Here is a 21,300-nt window from a genome sequence, read left to right as displayed (position 1 = left end):
ACACTCACTCGTGTTGCCCCCACGGAAGATGGCCATTTTGTTCTAGTCCGGAGAGCTAGGATCTGGCCATGTTGAGTTCAGAAACATGAAATTTGCTGGTGCTGAGTCCATCAATAATAACTGTTAGGAGTCCAGTTCTTGTCCAGACTTAGCCCCGCCAGATGAGCGTCACATTTTCCAAGATTTAGAAAGTTGCCTGCTAAGTACTTCTGTGAGTGTGTGTTTGCTTGCTTGCTTGCTTGCTTGCTTGCTTGCTTGCTTGCTTGCTTGCTTGCTTTGAAACATTCAGGAAAGATGATATTAGTTCATGGCCCAAGATAGTAGCTCGGGGTTTTGTTTTGTTTTTTTAACAGTGGCAAGGTCAGACTTATTGTCCAGTTCTTTAAATAACAAAAATATATACTTGGTACCCATTTTTTAAAGGATGTACCTAGACCATCAAAGGAAATACTACCTCAAGAGAAGGAGGATTAAGTTGGGGAGGATGCACAAGCCATTTCTAACATGCTAGTATTGTTTTATTTCCTCTAGCTGATAAATACACAGGGTTTCATTTCATTAGCATCCTTACCCTGAACGTTTTAAATGTCCTTTTCTCTGTGTGGATAGAACTGACTGTCTGTAAAGATCCTTAGAACATACTTTCTGCTTTCAACCACACTGGATTTCTTCTCCAATGAGTTTAACCAAAGCCTTTTTTTTTTTTTTTATTAGTTGTGTTTGCCAAACCACGTAGTTTGAAAAGCAAAAGCTGTTAGTGACTCCAGATAAAAGTTCAAAAGGTTACAAAGGGAGATATGTATGAAACAGTGTCCTGAGAGCCACCCAGGGAACCAGATGATGTCACCCTTGCTACCTCTTCACTGTATGAGTTTCTGCAAATTTGCCTTTGGTTTGTGTTTCACCAAAGGTTAAATACATTCACTAACTTGAGTGGGATTCAGGATTGCCTTCTGCTATAACTGAGTAATTTTTAGGTAATTTTAAAAAGTATTTATTACCAATAAAAATAATTTCTGACTTAGTAATTTATTAGATGCCTTCAAATCACAACCCCAAGAAGTCAAATTTGAAGAAATTGGATTAAAAAGGATCACAATTATGTTATTAATAACCATAGACTGTTCTATTTGTAATGGAGACAGTTTTTTTGGTGCAGACCAGCTAGCCTCTAACTCCCTTCATTTGACACAACCAATCATTTTCTGACATCAGTTCTTACCAGGATTCCTTTTACAAATGTTGTAGGGGTAAGTTGCAGTCAGATGAAAATTCCATGTTACAACCTGGTGCACCTCATCTCCTTGTGGCTTGCTTCATATCTAATGATGTCCAAATCACGCAAGCCATGATACTCCTTTCGCCCCTTACCACATGAGCTTGTCACCCCACTTGGGAGACTCCTTCAAAGAGAAGCACAGAAAGCAGCCTTGGGTCCATGGAGTTGACCAACTGTAAACATCATTGTGATATCACGAAATAACATCCCAAAGCTGTTGGTTTATGAATCATGACTTTTCTACATATCTATTTGGTCACAACCATATGCAGATCTGTATCTTGTTTTATGCACAGTATTTCTGGAAATTCATTTGAAAAAAGTCCTGTCTCATCAGATTGGAATTGCAAAGGAAACTTGTAGGGAAATCTATCTTTTTGTTTTGTGGAGCAAATATTCTTCCTTCTATCTAAATTCACTCATGCATTTATTTAAAAAAAAAAAATACTGAGGAGGCTGGTGTGTGTTAAGTGCTGGGAACATGAGCCATGAAAAAAACAAAAGGAACTAATAAAGCAATACATGATAAATGATTTCACTTGAGTTGATAACAGGTCCTAACCGGAAACTTGCCCTCCTAAAATCTCAGTTGGGGAAATTGACTGAGTCTAATTTTCAATGAAGGAGGAAGTGGATGCTAGGACAGACCTGTTGGATAAAATAAGGCAGACTCAGAAAGTGCTGCTTAAGGGCAAGAGCTGAATGCTCAGGAGGCAAGCGATCAAAAGCCCGGGACCAGCCTGGTAAAAGCAGGACCTTGCCTGCCATGTGCCGGGTCTTGACTTTATAGTCAAATCACACAAGGACCAGAAAACCATACACCTTTCTCCTTCCTTACCTCCTCAGCTAAGAAGAGGCAATTGTATACAGAACCTTGTGTTTCCTTTAGGAGGTATAACTTAGAAAAGCCCAGAGTCTTAGAAGGGATGGGTAAGAAGAAGCATCACCATTCTCTCGGAGTCGTCAGGATGCTGGGAGATGGCTCAGGGTCCAAGAGCACTTGCTTTGTAAACCTGAGGACCTGAGTTTGAGTTAGGAGGAGCCACATAAAAAGCTGGATGTGGTCATGTACTCACCTATAACCCAAGCACTGTGGTGGGCAGAGGCAGAAGCCACGCTTCAGATTACTAAGTCCAACAGCTCCAGGGTCAGTGAGAAAAGCAGTCTCAATGGAACAAGGAGGAGGGCGGAGATAGAACTGGATACTTGGAGTCCTTTTTTGGCCCTGTGCACATACATGGGTGCCCTTAACTGCACACACACACACAACACACACACACACACACACACACACACTCATACACACACTCGATGCTGCTGAGAGCCCATATCGCAGAGGCAGCGACTGCTTGAGGATGTTTTCCACAACTTCAAAAGGATACCTGTTCATTTCTTCTAATGCCAGCATATCCACATTATAATATACTCACGAATGATGCCAGGGATCTGATGTCTTCTTAGGGGACATTCAGCTATCTCCTTGTTTGAGAACCACTAGTTTATTAGGATATGGAGAAAGCTAATTAGAATTTGAAGCATCAAGAAACTCTGTTTCCGGACTTAGATCTTTCATTGCTTTCCTTTGCACCAGGCTCCCTGTGTCATTAACGTGGAAAAAAGGCGGGACAACTATAGAGGCTTTGTGCTCTAGAACGAAGCAGTGCACCTGGTGCTGGCCTACCCTGAGAGTTTGGACCGCAATACTAATTAGCCGTATTCTTGAGATCAAACCTGAGGAATGAGGGTTTGGGACCAGTCTACCTAAATCTCTTAGAACACAAATATCCTAGGTTTTATTTACCCTTCTCTGCATACATTCATAACCACATGTATTCAATTAAAAAAAAAAACAGAAACATGAAAACAAACAAAAACCTCCTAGTACCTTCTACCTTTCCAGTGGTTTCTCACTTCCAAAATGACTAGTCATACTGATGTGGAGGCCCCACCTTCAACGGTTGCCACACTTTCTATCTGCTTCACCTGGAACACCAAGACTGCACAACATTATCAAAGCATACAAGGTGACCTCGCAGCCTTCTGTCCATCTGTTATTTTCTTTCTATTTACTGAACTTTTCAATCAAATAGTTGCATCCTTTAAATATATCAGCGTCTTTCAAACCCAAATCTCAAGCTCTTCCCTTAGCACTTCAACCATTCAGGACTGATGGATATTAAGTAACCTGGGAGTAGGGCTCCCACAGCTGTGGACTTCAGAGGACACTTGTAGAGTTATTTTTCTCTTCCCTTCATGTGAGTTACAAGGACTGAACTCAAGGTGTCAGGTTTCGCACCTTTACCCAGTAAGCTATCTTGTCAACCTCAAGAGGCATCGCTTTTCCTCTGTTAGTCCAATAGTGGCTCAAAATGAGTCGGCAAAGTGGATGGTGACCATCTTCTGTTTTTCGGTACTGGGGATCAAACCTAGGCACTTGTCCATGTTAGACAAGTGTTCTACTATGGAGCTACATCCCCAGCCTTCCTTTGCAACTTCCACTTTTTTAAAATAAGCAGAGCCAGGTATGAGAGTACATACCTATAATTCCAGAACTAACAAAGCTGAGGCAGCAAGATCATGGCCTGAGCTACATTTAAAAAAAAGAAGAAGAAGAAGAAAGAAAGAAGAAGGAAGAAGGAAGGAAGGAAGAAGAAGAAGAAGAGAGAGAGAGAAAAGAGAGAGAGAAGAAAGAAGAAAGAAAGAAAGGAAGGAAGGAAGGAAGGAAGGAAGGAAGGAAGGAAGGAAGGAAGGAAAGAAGAAAGAAAGAAAGAAAGGAAAGAAGAAAGAAAGAAAGAAAGAAAGAAAGAAAGAAGCAGTTTCAAAAATCCAAAAGGAAAAAAGCAAGAAGGAACAGTGAGATGACTTGGTGGGTAAAGGTTCTTGTTACCAAGACTGATAACCTGCATTTGGTCCCCAGACTCCACAGGGTGGAAGATGGGAATCAACTCCAGGAATTGTCCTCTGACATCCACACATGAGCTGTGGTATGGGTGGGCGCACAGCACGCACGCACGCACGCACACACACACACACACACAACAACACACACACACACATAAATAGAATCAAAATTTTTGGACAAAAAGTAGATGAATTTAAAAAAATAGTAGTGTGTCTGTTCAGCGTTTGCTGTGACATTTGTTGCCACTATGTGTGTGTGTTCACTTGCTCATACATGTGTGTATAGAGTATATGTATGTGTATACGTTATGTGTGTGTGTGTGTGTGTGTGTGTGTGTGTGTGTGTGTGTGTGTGTGTGAGACCAGGTTGAACATAAAGTGTATCTCCTTCTGTTCATTCTAAGAAATGTTTGAAATTCACTGTTTTAGAACTTTTCTCAAGACAAAAATCATCTGGAAAGCTTATTTAAAAAAAAAAAATCCCTTGGCTCCATCCCAGAGCTGCTTAGTCAGACTCTAGGTGAGCTGAAAGGACTGAGAAGCCAGCACATTTAGCCATCACTGCAGGTGATTCTTATCACAGACAGCTCCAGCAAGCCCCCGCTGTAAAAGAGTCAAGAGTCAAAAGTAAAGGATCCTCTGCAGCCAGGCTCATAAATACAACCCCTCGGAAGTATCATCAGTCTTACCCAGGAGCACAGGCACTCTAGTTCTAAACTTACACAAATTTAAATAATTACGAAGGATCCCGGGCATCTCTCAAGAGCCAAACATAGGACCCAAAACCAAAGTGGCCAATTCATTTTTCTAGCTGTAGATTTTCTTCTCCTCTGTAAGGAGAGCCACCAATTTGAAAAATGCCAAAGTAGCTTAAATGTAAATTACACACCCTAGCTCCGCATTCTTCATTTATAGTGTTTGCCCAGTGGCACACGGAGACCTTTCCCACTGCAAAGACAGGAAGGTGGGTCTGCCTGGCTTTACATCTGCCTGTCCCTGAGCAGCTGCCTGCTTCGTGCAATGTGGTATTAACTTGAGCCTGTTTGTTTATTTGTTTGTTGTTTCCAATGACATTCGTTGTGGAATTAGCATGCAACCTAAGTTTAATTTTTCAGTATTTTTTGCCCTTTGCTATTTCAATACTACAGCAACTGGGAGCAAATACCCTGCTAACATTGAACTCAACAGGCTTTGTTTTCCTCTTAGGTAAACATTAAGAACTAGAGAAAATTGGGTAGTGCTATCCATTTAAGCTCACAATCACACTGGTATTCCATGGTGTCTTTTAGAGGACTGTTTTGATGGTAAAGTGTAGAAAATGTAACTTGTGCTACTCGTTGATGAGGCCTGGAAGGACTTCTCAAGTCACTTGCCATCCTCAGGAGTCAGATGAGGGCCAAGTTTGCCACCCTCAGACCTGCTTGCTGTGACGATTCTGTGTGATCATGCTATGTTGTACCAAAACATGTCTCCATATCTTTTCAAAAAAACAGCTCAGGTTGTGATTTTCTTTTTTTTTTTTTTTTTATTAAGAAAATTTTTTCATTTGTTTTATACACCAAAGATTCCCCTCTTGCCTCCTCCCATCCCCCCTGCAGTGTCCCCCTCCCAACTCACCCCCCATTCCCCCTGATAAGAAGGCAAGGCCTCCCGTCAGGTTGTGATTTTCAATAGCCAATATTTTTCCCTATTTGTAGCCCAGGAAACTACAATGATACCATCATTTCGTTACATTATGAAGAATTCAAACTATCTTTTAACTGAAATAACTATCATTGAGTTCTTGTGAGGTTACTGTACTCTTCACACACAGTGGGAAGAAACCTGTGTAAATCACAATAATTAGACCTTTATTATATGTCTCTGTAAGAAATAAAAATGTATAGATATAAACAAAAATATGTATTTTCAAGTCTCTGTCTTAAATTTAAGTTCAACCCTCATAAAAAGTTTAACATAATTATTTAAGAGGTAGAAAGTTAAATACCCATTTCAGTTTTATATCTGTATAAAATTTTTATCATGTGCATGTATTATCTAATCAAAACATATTTCTGGTTTACTGGAGTGGTGGGAAGATTTGGGGAGTCTTTTTGTTGTTGTTGTTTGATTGATTGATTTTGGTTTTGAGACCAGGTCTCATCTGGACCCTGCTAGCTTTTGCATAGCTCAAGACTGGCCCTGAACTCCTGATCCTCCTGCCTACACCTCCCAAGCACTGAGATCAAAGTGTGCCCAAAATATAAATTCACAGGTTTTAAATATATAGAGAGGTCTTAATAAAAAAGAAAAAAAGATAATTCAGGAAACATCGTTTATTTTTGTCTTTATAGACTGAGTTGGAAGGATTGTAAAGCTACTAAGAAAAAATGTACGGAAAAGAACAAAAAAAAATCTTGTCCTTGTGGTTGTAGAATAATTATAGCATACCTAGTATCTGATCAGATTTAAAAGATATTACAGCTGGGTGGTGGTGGCACACACCTTTAATCCCAGCACTCGGAAGAGAAAGGATCTCTGAGTTCAAGGTCAGCCTAGGCTACAGAGTGAGTTCCAGGACAGGCTCCAAAGCTATACAGAGAAACTCTGTCTCAAAAAAAAACAAACAAATAGTAATAAAAAAAATAAAATAAAAGATATTACATAGTCAACCTTCGGTTTGGTTGAAAAGTCTGAAACAAACAGAAACACCAAAATATGTTTTCCTCTTTCTCTCTTCTATTTTTTAAAATTGCCTAAAAAATAATGTAATTCTTTCCTAATTCCACCTTCTATTTAAATAAATATTTACATTTAGCAAACTGGGATTTTCTGGTTGGTTTTCCCACTTGTAACTGACTTGCCTGCCTTTAAAGGCAGCACAGTTTTAAAGGAGGGGGAAGGGAGGCTAGGCACACTCTCGAGCCCTGTGGGTACTGGGCTTGTAAACTTTGGGGTTTCGATCCACCTAGAGACTTTCTAATTCAGTCTTCCTTCAATGCTGCCGTATCTCACCCCCTGAAAATTACAAATAACTTGAAGCAAGAAACCTTGCACCATTATCTCACATTGACATTAGATATTAGTGTGAGATAATATTAGAGTATTAGCTATAGACTATTAAGGCAGCACATTCCTTAGCACACTCAGCAAATAGCTGGGTGGACTCTGAATGTCTGGGCTCTGTGCATGGGAAGAGGTTCCAGGCTTTCTCTCAGAAGTCTTTCTTGATATCTTATAACCTTTCATTAGTCAGGCTGTTGGTTCCTTTCATCTATTTCTTCCCTTTTGCTGGAACTACGGCTCATTTGTTCTTACTCTTTAAAAAATGGAGCTACCGGCGGTGGTGGGCACGCTTTGATCAGCATCGGAGGCAGAGCCAAGCGGATCTCTGTGAGTTCGAGGCAGCTGGGCTACCAAGTGTCCCAGAAAGGCAAAGCTACACAGAGAAACCCTGTCTCGAAAAAAAAAAAAAAAAAAAAAAAAAAAAAAAAAAATGGAGGCTACCTGAGCAACATCTTCCTTAGATGAATTTCTTTATGTTTTGGAGACCTCTCAAAAGTTTGCCTTACTTGGTATTTAAATAGATAAACAATAGACATTCATTATTCTGTTTCTTTGTCTGCAAATACACCATGTATGTGCCTGGTGCTCACAGAGGCCAGAAGGGGAGACTGGGTCTCCTGAAACTAGAGTTACATACAGATGGTGAGGCCCTATGTGGGTGGTGGGACTGGAGCCTGGAACCGGAAAGAGCAGCCAGGGATCTTAACCACTGAGCCATCTCTCCAGCCCCTGCTCTGCTCTTTTAATCTTCTTTGCTGAAGCAAAAGAGAGAAGTTCGTGACAGGAAGTATGCTTTCTTAAGTCTTAAGGGTACAGTGTGCCACTGCCATACAGCGCTGCACAGCAGATCCTTCAGAACTTCCTCCCCGACAGGTTTGCAGCCTTATCCACTCTGAGCGGCAGCTTCCCACGTCCTGGCCACAGCCCCCAGCCGCCACTACTCAACTCCTGCAGGAGGAGAGTTTTGACCTGTTTACATACCGTATAAGTGGAAACTTGTGATGTTTGTCTGTCACTTTTCTCTACATTTAACCAAACGATGTCAGGTCTGTACAGTATTAACCAAGCTCTGTCACTGATTCAGTTTGTGTTGTGCAATGAATCTAGTTTGGCACAGCCCATTTTGATGTCGAATTGAGGACTGTGCCATAAGAGTAAGCGGTATGATTTCATAGCTTGGAAATGTAAGCATGCATCCCTGGGGTAGCAGCACAGTTGCCTTGAGCTATGCCTGTTGATGAAGTCTCTACAACTTGTAATAATCACTGTGGTCCCCAGATCTCTGTCCAGCAACAGGGCATTTTGACATCTGAGAATCGTGCACATCTCCAGCTTTAAGGAAAATCTCCAGCAGTCTGTTAGCCACACTGTCATCAGCATCATCACCTCATCTGGAATGGGGGTGGCATGAGGTTCAGGAATAAAATAAAGTGCAGGACTAGAGGATGGCTACAATGCTCACAGAGGCCCATAGACCTTGGTACTTGATAATATATATATATAAAAAAAGATGCATATGCAACCCTGTAATGGTACCTCGAAGCAACGTACTTTGGTAATATCGATATGTGTTTTAAAAGCTGTCATAATTATTCTGTAGAGTTAAATACAACCAATTCTTTATGTTTACTTCTGGAGACACATTCAGGAGCATTGGATACAGACAAAATTAGATTATAAAATGAGATTACACTTTTCACCTTATGCTTTAATTTGTTTATCTTTGTACTTACTGATATATATATATCATATATATATTCAAGCCTGGAGAGTTGGAGGAAGCTGGAGGAGATGTGGACTCACTTCACATGACTCTTCTGCCAGTCTCCCTCTAACAGATTATCTTGGTCATTTTGCTTCCAGAGGAGATCTGCACCCTTGTCATTGCTGAGAGCTTTCCTGAAGATGCAGGCATCTTTACCTGCTCAGCCAGAAATGACTACGGATCAGTGACCAGCACTGCTCAGCTTGTTATCACTTCAGGTACCTGGGAATCCAAAGCAGTGGGCTCCTCCTACCCGGCTCTTGTGCAATTCCCCAAGACAGGCAGCAACTGTCCCAGGAGCAGTGCTCAGCTCTTAGGAATGTCACGGCCACTCCAAGAGTTCTCCTAACCATCAGATGTCTCATCTCAAACAAAGGGCTTTGGGGGAGACACGGAACTGTGGGGGTGACTAGCACCGGCTCATGGGGCCAATTTTTAAAAATCATGCAATCTTGGACTCAGAAACAATAGAGCTGATAATCTTCGCGCTGAGCTAGGATTCCTCACCTCGGGATGTCACCTTTAAGTCAGAGGTGAGGTCATGGTCCTTAGCAGTGCAGAGACCTGCAGAAACCTGTCCAAATGTGTCACCCTGCGCACCACGATTGAAACTTCTTAGAAAGGAATGCAAGTGATGAAATGCAGAGACATTGTGAAGGTGTTAGAAATCAAATCTCCTCTCAGTATATATTAATTTGAGTAATCGACTCTGATGTGAAAGATAAAATATTGCACTACTTAAACCAGTGTTTAAAAAAAAAATACATGGACACCCAACTCAAAAGCAAATCATTAGGGAAGACAATAAGAAGAAACAGATCTTTGCTTTTCTTTGTATGTTTAGGTGAGTTTTCTACCAATGAACTTGACCTCAGCTTGTAGTAGCTGCCTCATATTTCAAGCTCATCTTACAGAGATTTGAAACTGGTCACTTTGACCAAGCCTAGCACACAGGGAAACACACAGTAGGGCATCTGTAAGTGGGTGGCTAGTCTCCTGCCTTGATTTCCAGAAGAGCAAGGACTCTGGGGGCTAGGTGGCAGCAGAGGCACAACCAGAAGAAGCTTGGGGATTGTCAACGCGTTTGTATGTTCATTAAGATAAGCAGGGGAGGAAATGCTCACCTGACTGGGACATGGTTGACCTGAATGGACAACGGTAGACAGAGCTGTCCCTGGAGTCACATAGCAGGCTGTCTCCCAGCATTTTAATTTTCAGTCAGCTTGAAGAGTGTCCTGTCCAATGATCATAGCAGTCTCCAAACAATAACAGCAAACACTAAGACTCTCTGAACCTGGTGTGCCAAACACAGTCGATAAACTGTTTGATTTTCTATGAACCTCAATAAGCGTTGCTTGATGCGTCCACAAAGGTCGGCCAGGCTCTTAGAAAGGTAAATGGTTCAGAAAGTGTAAAATCTCAAGATACTTTTAATCTATTGAGAGTCACATTTTTTTTTCTTTTTTTTCTTTTTTTTGGGGGGGGGCGGGTTTCGAGACAGGGTTTCTCTGTGTAGCTTTGCGTAGCCCAGGCTGGCCTCGAACTCACAGAGATCCGCCTGCCTCTGCCTCCCGAGTGCTGGGATCAAAGGCGTGCGCCACCACCACCTGGCTGAGAGTCACATTTTTAAATCTGTTTTCAACTGAGTTATGCTTGAGACAATGTAATTTCCCACCTGACATGGAAATTTTCTATGCACTCACAAGAATTTCAAGAATTTCGCTTGGGCTCAGAACTTCTCTCCCTTGGCTTCAGAAGGGGTGGCCACATAAACCCTTCTGAACCTGAGTGCTGTCAGTGAGTCACTGGTCAGATGTCCAATGAGATTCATGGACTGGGCGGTCAGAGGATAAAGCATTTGGATTGATATCCTTTGCAATGTCATATTTGATGATGCTTTATCTTAAGCTCTTAATGCAATTTGTTAATGAACCAGTAGCTAGTTTTTCTACAGGTGAGCTCAGTCAGGGAACGAGACAAAGAGTTGCCACTCAAAACAAGGCCGCCAGGCAGTGGTGGCGCACGCCTTTAATCCCAGCACCGGAGCAGAGAGGCGATTCTGTGAGTTCGAGGCCAGCTGCTACCAGTGAGTCTCAGGAAAGGTGCAAAGCTACACAGAGAAACCCTGTCTCGAAAAACAAAAACAAAAAAAACAAGGCCATGAGGCTAGCAATGTTACTGAGTCTCATGACAGCAGTGTGGTACTTCTTCCCTAATGATATACAAAGAATCCCCCACTGGATCTCTGAGTATGAAAATCGTTTGTTGAATGGGTAGCATCTTATTACTTTTTTCTTCTATTTTTCCCCCTTTCTTTAGCCAACCCTGAGAACTGTAGCTATGACTCAGTGGGAGAGCCCAACAGTGATCACGACCAACACTTTCCACCTCCCCCTCCAATCGTGGAGACAGGTTCCTATGAGCTGGCATCCCAGAAGCCATCTGAAATCCAGCAGGTGAACAGCCCCGACTTCGGACTCAACACGGCAACACTTCAAATGCAATTCAACTCTTCGGAGAGGGAGACCAATGGAGTTCATCCCAGCCATGGAGTCAATGGACTGATTAATGGCAAAACTTACGGCAATAAATCTCCTCCAACACCCGCTGCCCTGCTTTCGCCCACTAAGGAACCACCACCTCTGCTTGCCAAACCCAAACTGTGAGTACTTCTGCATGGTTTTATAATACTTTCCATATTCCTGTGCAATTTCCTCTCTGGTTAGAGAAAAGCTTTCTCCAGGACTGGACTGTGTGGCACACCATCCCTTCTGCAGGCAAGCTGTTCTTGACTGAGGTGATATTCAAATGTTTAAATACCAAGGATATTCAAAATAAAGAAGGTAAATTCAGAGCATGGTTAAATCTGCTCTTTGCTAGAAGCTGTAACTAACTAGTCATGGTATGAAAATGTTTTCAGTGGGCACTGCCTTTCGGACTTTGGCAGGGTGCAACTGCTCTCCAGAAAGGATGGAGAAGGGAACTCCTTGGAGGCTCCATTAAAGCAAGGACCAGCTTTTTAACTAGAGGAATCAGAAGTGCAGATGAGAACAGCAGGAGGAGACTGGGAAGAAACAGTGGGGACCCAGGAGCTAATCCTGGCCAGGAGGGAAAACCAGAGACAGGCTTGTCACGTGGAGGAGTGTCCATGACAACTCAGCCTCCTTGCCTTTGGAAGTCCATGGAACTACAAATTTCCACCATTCGCCTTTAATTTCTATTATTTTCTCAGGATGATAAGTCTTTCGTGAACTGTTTCCATTGGAACCAAGTAGCAAAGCGTTGTCATGAATGGAGCCATTACAGTGTCAGAGAGAGAGAGAGAGAGAGAGAGAGAGAGAGAAGAGAGAAACAGAGAGACAGAGAGAGAAAGTGAGAGAGAGAAATAGAACTCAAAAGCTTCTCTATCCCAGCAGAACAGTTCCTAACTGTTCTCTGACATAGTGGGAATATGTACATCTCTACTGGTGCACATTGCCATGAGAATGAGATCGCTCCATCTAGGAAAGGCTCTGGATCCCCTATGATGTCTGATATCTTAGGAGTTCTTTGCTTCCTTAGTAGTGATGTACTTATGTTCTTCAACCTGTGATCAGCTCATGTGTTGGCAGTGTTAGGATTGATTAGAAACTCAAAACAGAATGACACCTTATATTTACACGTCACTTCATTGTTTGCTAAGGGATTTCATGGACCTCAGTCAAAAGCAAACCAACTCTAAGAATACCTTGAGAAATGGGGAGGAGTTTTATAAAAAGAAAGGAAGGAAGGAAGGAAGGAAGGAAGGAAGGAAGGAAGGAAGGAAGGAAGGAAGGAAGGGAAAAGGAAGAAAGAAAGAAAGAAAGAAAGAAAGAAAGAAAGAAAGAAAGAAAGAAAGAAAGAAAGAAAGAAAGAAAGAAAGAGAGAAAGAAAGAGAGAAAGAAAGAGAGAAAGAAAAAGAAACTTTGGCCAATTGTTTAAGGCAATTTCAGAAATCTACCTATTGCTGCCCAGTAGGTCATTTTGCATTGTTTTGGCTCTTGTGTCTAATTTTATGTACATAGTGCTCTATCTGCATATACACCTGCATGCCAGAAGAGGGGAAATCAGATCTCATTAGAGATAGCTGTGAGCCACCATGTGGTTGCTGGGAATTGAACTCCGGTCCTCTGAAGGAGCTGCCAATGCTCTTAACCACTGAGCCATTGCTCCAGCTAGCTCCTGTATTTTAGGTGGTAGAGCTACTGATCAGGTTTATGTATAGCGCTGTGAAAGACCTGTGTTCTCTCTGAGAAGATAAAGTGAGCTTTTAAAAAAGAAAAGGCATCCATAAAAGAGATTTACATTCTTACAGCACCAGCCATAAAATTAATTGCTACTACTGACTTGTTTCACGTTTGCATTTTAATTATGTATTTGTAGTGCTTTTACTGAAACAGGGACCACTTCTCTTAGGGAAGGGCAGATGTGTTTAATGAGTAGGTCTTGACTGTGCTCTTGATCCGGTGAAGTGTTTTTCTTCTAATAGCCATCATAAATTTAGTATAAATCACAGGAGAGTAAACATGAGGAGCTGTTAACGGCATTTACAGCCTGCCTTATCTCAAACATTTCAGCAGCTCCTCAGCTTTCAGTTGTATCCCTGTGCTTGTGTGTGTGATGGAGCCTTGTCTACAAATAATAATAATAATAATAATAATAATAATAATTCTGTGGTTATTAAAAGGTTGAGTACCTTAAGAACAAGTTTCAGAGGTGATGACATAATTTGCTTAAATTACATCTTATCAGAGGAAAACGGGAAGAAAATATCCTAAACCCAACATATTGACTATCTGTTTTATTCTGTCTTTGCACCAAATAAGTCTATTGCTGGGTCTTGTCTCCACAAACAATGCCTGGAGATTCAAAATAAATGTAGAGCTCACGGTGAAAATCATGGATTTCTTGTATTTCATAAAAGTGTCCATCAAAGGCATGGTTCTGCCTGGAATCTTTAGGAAGAAACCTTGGCGGGAAGTTTGTAACGCGCAAACTCAGTAGGTGGTTGACAGAGCATCTAGGAAAGTGTGGTCTTATCTGCCCTTGTGCTCACCTTCTGGATTCAACTAAAGGGTGCGGAAATGTGCTGTTTCCACGCCCCGCCTCTTCCTCTCCTTTCCTGTCTTCCTCTTCCGCCTTCGAAGAGAAGGTATAATCTGCATGCACACCGCCTGCCAAATGAGAAATCAAAGGGAAAGTTAATGAAGGGTGATGCTTACACCCAGAAACAAGCAGGTCAGCAGATAAAATTCTTACTTTTCAGTGGAGTGCCAAAAATACATACATGGCCATAAAAGTCTGTGCCCTTTTGATAATGAAATGTTTGGACAGATTTTTTCCATGTTAACTCAATAGCTCTCTTTGCTCCTGTTCTTCTTGCTTGCTCTTCCTCTGGTCTCAGAATTAAAAATAGGATTAGTGTTTCCCATGTTGAAGTAAAGTGAATTCGGGTTGAATTAGTCTGTGTAATTGTATTTACCATGTTTGCTTCTGTCTTTCTTTGCTACCTACACCTACCCTTAGATACCCCATTGTTTCTGAAAATCTTGCCTCAAGGGAGGGACATGTCCTAAAAACTCTTTCACAGCAAGTGTCCTAGTTGGCCCTAACTGTCAACTTGGCATAGCCTAGATTCATCTGGGAGAGGAATTGCCTGGGTTACATTGGCCCATCAGTATGTCTGTGAGGGGTTATCTTGATTTCTAATTGATGTAGGAGGGTCTAGCCCACTTGGGTGGTACCATTCCCTGAACAAGTAGTCTTGGGTATAGAAGAAAGCAAGCTAAGCATGACCCTGAGAGGGCCAGTGAGCAGCTTTTCCTACATATCTGCTTCAGGTTCCTGCTTGAGTTCTAGCCCTGACCTGTAAACTAAGATAAATCTGTTCTCCTAAGTTGTTTCTGGTCATGGTGTTTGTCCCAGAAACAGAAGGAGACTAAACAGAAAGGTATCCAGGACTTTAAGGTTGACTAGCTGAAGCCATGTCTTCATAATGGTCAGTACTTCTTAAAATAACGAAGTGTCCCTTTTCTGCATAGACAGGAATTAGAGATGGTATGTGTGACAGAGGCAGAGGGAAATAGTGGCCAGTGTCACTCTTTATCAGCTTTCTATGTTTGGAAGCTCCTTACAGGTCCCCCACACTCCGAGACACACGTTGAAGTACAAGTTGTTCCTTTGTCTGGAATGTTCTATGCTTGCAATGTGATAAAAGCTGGCCTCTTCTTGCCTATCAAATCTCAACTTAATGTGATTCCCTTCCCCAGCCACCCGATCTAAAGCAGCCACCCAGCCACTCTCTCCTTTAATTTGTACCCAGTACACAATTACTTCTGGTGGTTATTCACTTGCTATTGACTTTGTGCACTGCTACCCCTCTGAGAACAGGGACCTTCGCTGTCTTCCTTGGGCCCCATGTAGTGGATGTCCATGAGTAGTTTTGAAGGAATGAAGCAAAAGTTGAGCAACGAAGAAGAGAAAGAGCTCCCACCTTTACAGCAACGTCATTTGTCCTGCTAAAGTTTTCCCTGAATACTTCCAGGACTTGTGTTTTCAAATCCCACCAGTGCGAGAGTTGTTCTCCTTTGTAAGACGTTTCCAAATGATATTGTTTGTGTCTCCATCTGGCGATGACAGACTGTATATGACGAATTCAGCCGAAGTTCCATGTGAAGACCTAGAGCTGTCACTCGCTTAATGACAAAGCCCTGAGTTCCATCTACAACACCAGCGTAACACTGGGCATAAAGGTCTATGCCTGTGATCACAGCATGTAGGGAGAGGCAGGAGGGTCAGAAGTTCAAGGTCATCTGCAGCTACATAGTTAGTTCAAGGCTAGCTTGGGCTTGGCCTAACTCCATGAGACCTGATCTCACAAAGTAAAGAGAGCTACCTGCTGTGCATACTTGAGTTCCGATCTCCATGTAAAGCACCAGACATGTTGACACTCTCCTGTAACCTGAGCACTGGAGAGGAGAATGGAGACAGGTGGATTCCTGAAGCTCATTGGCCAAAAGGTGTAGCTGAATAATGAGCTTTGGGTTCTGTGTTAAGACTCTGTCTCAAAAATAAATACGGAGGGCAGTCAAGAAAGAATTCCCACCATCTACCTACTCCTCTGGCCTCTACACACAGGCATACACATATGACACATCCATATTAACATGTATATAACACACACAGGGGAGGAGCACAGAATGAACATAGACACATGTTCGACAGAATAGAATTACAGGAGGGAAAAAACCCATCCAGTTACTTGGCTCCTTTCCTCATTTTCTCCAGTGCTCCCATTTGATTGATGCCTTGCTTTAACTGTGGAGAGAATGAGCCGTCTGAAGAGTAGGAGGATGGGTCCCGCCTCTAGCAAACGCTTGCAGCGTTGGTTACAGTCAAACTGCCATTTCAAGGTGTGTGTGTGCACTTGCCCTGTTAACACCCGCATCAGATCACAGACTCTGATGAAGGGTTGCAGACTTCTGTGCTACTCCCTTCCTGTCCTGTTTATGTTGGACCGGAGCTCAAACTCCAACGTGTGGCTTGGGCGGCATGACTTCAAAAGCTGAACGTTTTCCATCCTTTAACTTCTGCTAGTTAGGGTTCAAGATCTCACTATATCACCCTTTGACGATAGAAGAAAAATGGTTCCCCAGATTCTGTTTCGCATAAGCTTCACCTGGTAGTTTCAAAAGAAAAACAGAACATGAAAGGCAAGGAGAGTGAAGGGGAGCAGAGCAATGTGAGGGGAAGTGTGTGTTGCAAATAGCCAGACTTCTACTTATCAGGCGACAGTGAAAAGATGCTTAAATGCACACAAATATACTTTAAACCCAAAAAACTGCATTCCCTCACTATTCTGAGAGCCCTGAAAATTCTGGGAAATTCTGGACTTAAAGATGAAAGAGGTAAGAGCATTACCTTTCAATAATCTGTAGCCTAGGATGATTTTGGTAAGAACACACACACACACACACACACACACACACACACACACACACACACACAATCTTTCAACATGACACAGATTTTCTTTAAGAAAAAAAAAAATCTGTGAATTTGATTTAGTGCAATCCCAATAACCTTTTCTTCTCAAGTCAATGTTTACAAGGTGAATCATTATACCTTTGACTTTGGAGATTTAATGGGCCCTGGCTTCCATTTCTGCTTAAGCAATTTTTATTGGCTTCAAAAAATAGTCAAAGAACCACTTAGTAATAGTAAACATGAAAAGCATTGAACCAAAGGGGTCTTCAGAATAACATACGAGGGGAAATGGGGCAGAGACATTAGAGGCAGAAATGGGGCTCATTTGTTTTTTTATAAAAATCACACATACACATACACACTCAGCCAACAGGATCAGGAAGGAATAGAGCGGAGATGGTGGCCCCGGGTGGACTAGCTGGCCATCTGGACATATAACCTCTTTATAAATACTCTGTGGTGACAGCTTTACATTAACAGTGTTAGTGTTGGATCTCTTCTAAAACAACCCCTCCCTGAGGTGGGAAGTCTAATCAAGGAGCTTCCTGAAGCATGAACTTTTAACTAAGAAAGAACATTTTGATATAGTCTTTCCCCTATTTTTTTCATGGAAATACTGGCTCTAATGCCGTGTCTCATTCTTAACACAAAGATCATGCTACTCAGGTATGCCAGTCTCTTGCTGACTTCAGTGTTTAAGTGCATTTCTGTGAATCGGAATTCTTATATTTTGTAGCTCAAAGTCCTATTTGGTGTGTATTGTATAGATGGGAATACTTGCAGAGCATCTATGTTAGAAGTAGTACTCTACCACTACCTCCAAAAAACACACTATGTTCACCCTCAAATATCTGGCGCTTTACATGAAAGAACACAGGATGATAATGTGTCTTCAACATTTCCATTTCATCTTGTCTAAATGTGTGTAAGAGTTCCATCAGGTAATTATGAAGTTGAGAGCATAGTCCCTTCCTGATGAAGACAGTTTGAAAGGGGAAAGAACTAAAATAAAGCTTCGTAGAAATATGGTCAAAAGTTGGTTGGGCAGGAAAGACGGCTCAACAGTTGAGAGCACTTGTTCCTGTTACTCCCAGCCACTCACAACTCCAGGTCCAGGGGATCTGACCTCCTTGGCCACCAGGGACACTTATGGTACATATGCACACACACAAATTCACACACAAAAATTAAGTGCTAAGTCTGTTGAATTATGAAGACTAAATTAGGCTAGTGAGAGAATGATGAATAAATGTGAAGAATAGAGATGAGGGAATTCTTAATTCCCAGCAATAATGAGACCATATTTGAAAGTAATGGAGACCTGTATTAGATCCAGTGCACACTTTTAGCAGCTTTGTGTCAGCCAGCATTGGCATTTAGAGGGCAGAAACAAAGAATGTGTACACTTGGCAAGCCTAGAACTGTCAGGATGCAGCTATATTTAATCTGAATATTCTTAAAAGGAGCATCATTAAAAACATCATCCACGCAGTGCACAGTGTCAGAGAAGATGCAAGATTAAGGGGAAAGTCTCCCAAATAGACTAGAGACTAAGATACCAAGATAATGAGTGCTATACCGGAAGCACAACTGCCTCCAGGCAGAGTGAGATCAGAAACTATGGAAAGGCATACCCGTGGCGACCCAAGAGAGGACTGGCAATGTTCACAAATCTGCAGATAAGCACCACCCAACTGTTAAGAGAATTCAAGACCCATCCATTTGAGTGGGCAGTTCAAGTGGAAATGGAGGTCATGGGCGTAGGGGAAATAGTCCAGCAGATCAAGATGCTAGAGGAACACGGGCATGGCTGCTGGCCAGAGGCCATGGCACAAGCCCAAAGGCTACATAGCAAAGTCATTGAGAAAAGTGAGGAAGTGGCCAAGGCTGTTGGTGACAGCGGGAAGGAGAATGATTATAGGTGGGGCGCGGGAACTTCACAGGGGAAACAGACACTGATTGATGGCAGCAAATCCTCCTAAGAGTGGCTGTGGGGAGCGCAGGGCAGGCAGAAACCTCCTGCTCCGAGGATGGACCAGAAGGGGCTGGGGAAAGCAGCCCTGGGGAAAGCCGGGTTTCAGTGGAGACAAAGCAGGTTAGGGACAGTCCAGACATTTCGAGTGCAATGGAAGGATCTAGAAAACGGCTCCAGAGGGTGACGCAGAAGGAAGAACTGAAAGAAAGAAGGGAGCCTTGGGGGTGAGAGCTGTACCTGGGAGGTGGGCCAGGCATAATTCTAAGAGTGACTAAGACTGTCCCTGTGAGGCACTGGAGTCTTGGCCAATCTAATTCCCGCTTCTTTCTGCGCCCCTATGTATTTCCTTACATTTCAGCGCCGTGAGCCATCTTGCCATCACTGACCTCCTCTATCCAAGCGAGATCCTTGGTTGAGCTTTATTGGACGAGCTGATTTCCTCTATTTGGCTATTTTAAGATAATTATTCCTAACGAATGACTCCCTAATTCGTATTCACTGAATTTGATTCCACATCTTCAACTGTTACTGTGAGGATTTATTCCTGTATACTGTAGACTGAACTGTATTAGGTTGCCATGTATTTGTTTTATTCTGTGAACGTGTAAGTTTTTCATTCAAACTAATGTAGCATCCAGTGGTGAGAGCATTAGTAGCAGCCTCACTTGTTTTAGTGGGTTCCGTTACATGTGTAAAAGCAGTTTGTTTCCTCAGCAAACCCGATGAATGACAGTTTTCTTCCTTGACCGAACTTAGAATTACACAAACCTTGTGGATAGCACTGGGATCTTAAAAAAAAAAAAAACCTTTTCCATATGTGGCAAAGTATTCTATATTTTTTCATTTGATTTTAAAGACTAGTGCACATGTTAAACTTATATGGTGAAATATTTAGGTCTCATGAAACAAGGTTGCTGGACAGATTCCATTTAAATTTAAGCACGCATTGGCTTCATTACTCAAAAGGAAACTATTAATTATTTGCAATCAGAACTTCAGGCCTTGTGGCTAGAGCATGTCAGGTTCATGCCTTCTGACCATTATCAGGATGCATGTGGGCTGAAAAGGCTTTAAAGGATGTGTGCTGTATCCTCTAGGATTGCTGTAACCAGCCTTGTGATATGTACATTCACTGAGACACTGAACAAAGTCTCTGTTATACATATTGCTGCATCTCCCCAAAGTTCTTCCGATCTGTTGTTACTTAAATGCAGTGATGTACATATCCATAGAACACAGTGCTTAAGGACTGTGAACCCATGATACAATGCTAATAAAGCAGTTGAATGGCTGAAACAATCTCCAAATAGAGTAAGTAGGTGCAGTGATCTGGTAACCTCTTTGCTCAAACAAGTTTATAAATAGGTCAGGTCTGGGTAATCACCCACCTCAGCTTCAGTTTAAAAAGTGCTGCTTTCCCAGCATCACCATTAAAGGTGAAGGCTGTGAGAGACTTTTGGAAAGACCACAAATATGTTCTTGCCCTCATCTCTGTCTTGGTGGAAACAGTTCATATGCCATCTGGTTTCAAGGATATACCAACATTATGCTCAATAATGTCTGTAGCAATTATATATGTGTGCAGAGCCATAAAAGATGGCTTTGTTACAAAGTGGTATGAAATAGATAATGCCTTTCTTCTGTGCAGTTTCTAAAATGAAGTTTGTAGCTTGACCTTTCAGATAGTTTTAGCCTTATAAGTAAATTCTTGTTTCATATGATTGTGGTTTTTGGGTCTGGCCCCTTCATTTCCTTAATAGCCATTACTTTATTTTGGTTAAATAAGCAATCTCTAAGTGAAACATAAAATTTTGACGTTTACTTCACCCTTGTTTTTATTCTATCATAAAGCAATTTTACACATAAAGAGAATTATATGCAATAGACCTTTCTAGAATAACAGTGAGAGCTTTTACTTCCTTTTCACCCCTAACTATTCTATCTTTGAAACCAGGATTTTATTTGGTTATTGTCGTTATCAAGATGTTCTGGATGGGTGTAGTAAAGCACACTTGTAATCCCAGTACTGGGGAGGCTGAGATTGGAGGATGGCCAGGGATTCAAGGGCAGCCTGTCCCACATAGCAGATTCTAGATCGGCCAAAGAATTTATGATTGCTGAATAGCTCCCTTACTAAAGAGAAATAATTATTTTACCAAAAAGTGGGAGAGATGGGTTTGTATAAAGCATTCTGGAAGTTCGCCTAGTGGAGACTTTGGTTTATGCTTAGGACATCACTCTATTTCATCATGGCATCAGCTAGGGGGTGAGGGGCACATTTCATTCATTCAGTCTGAGTGACCTAAAGTCTCTAAGATGACATACTACCTT

The 21,300-nt window shown here is 41.9% G+C and overlaps 1 protein-coding gene across 4 annotated transcripts in view; it reads left to right on the top strand.

Moving 5' to 3' along the window:
• Positions 1-21,300, top strand: part of Palld (palladin, cytoskeletal associated protein) — a 413,286-nt gene that overhangs the window by 210,167 nt on the left and 181,819 nt on the right. For all 4 annotated transcript variants that reach the window (XM_028881038.2, XM_028881037.2, XM_028881040.2 and 1 more), the window contains exons 9-10: positions 9,089-9,208; positions 11,310-11,652. In XM_028881038.2, coding sequence (XP_028736871.1) covers positions 9,089-9,208; positions 11,310-11,652 — 463 coding nt within the window. The remainder of the gene's footprint in view (positions 1-9,088; positions 9,209-11,309; positions 11,653-21,300) is intronic.

Source organism: Peromyscus leucopus, chromosome 17, assembly GCF_004664715.2.
Source record: "Peromyscus leucopus breed LL Stock chromosome 17, UCI_PerLeu_2.1, whole genome shotgun sequence".
NCBI lineage: Eukaryota > Metazoa > Chordata > Mammalia > Rodentia > Cricetidae > Peromyscus > Peromyscus leucopus.
Note: the sequence above shows the minus strand (reverse complement) of the source record. Positions and strands in the feature narration are given on the sequence as shown.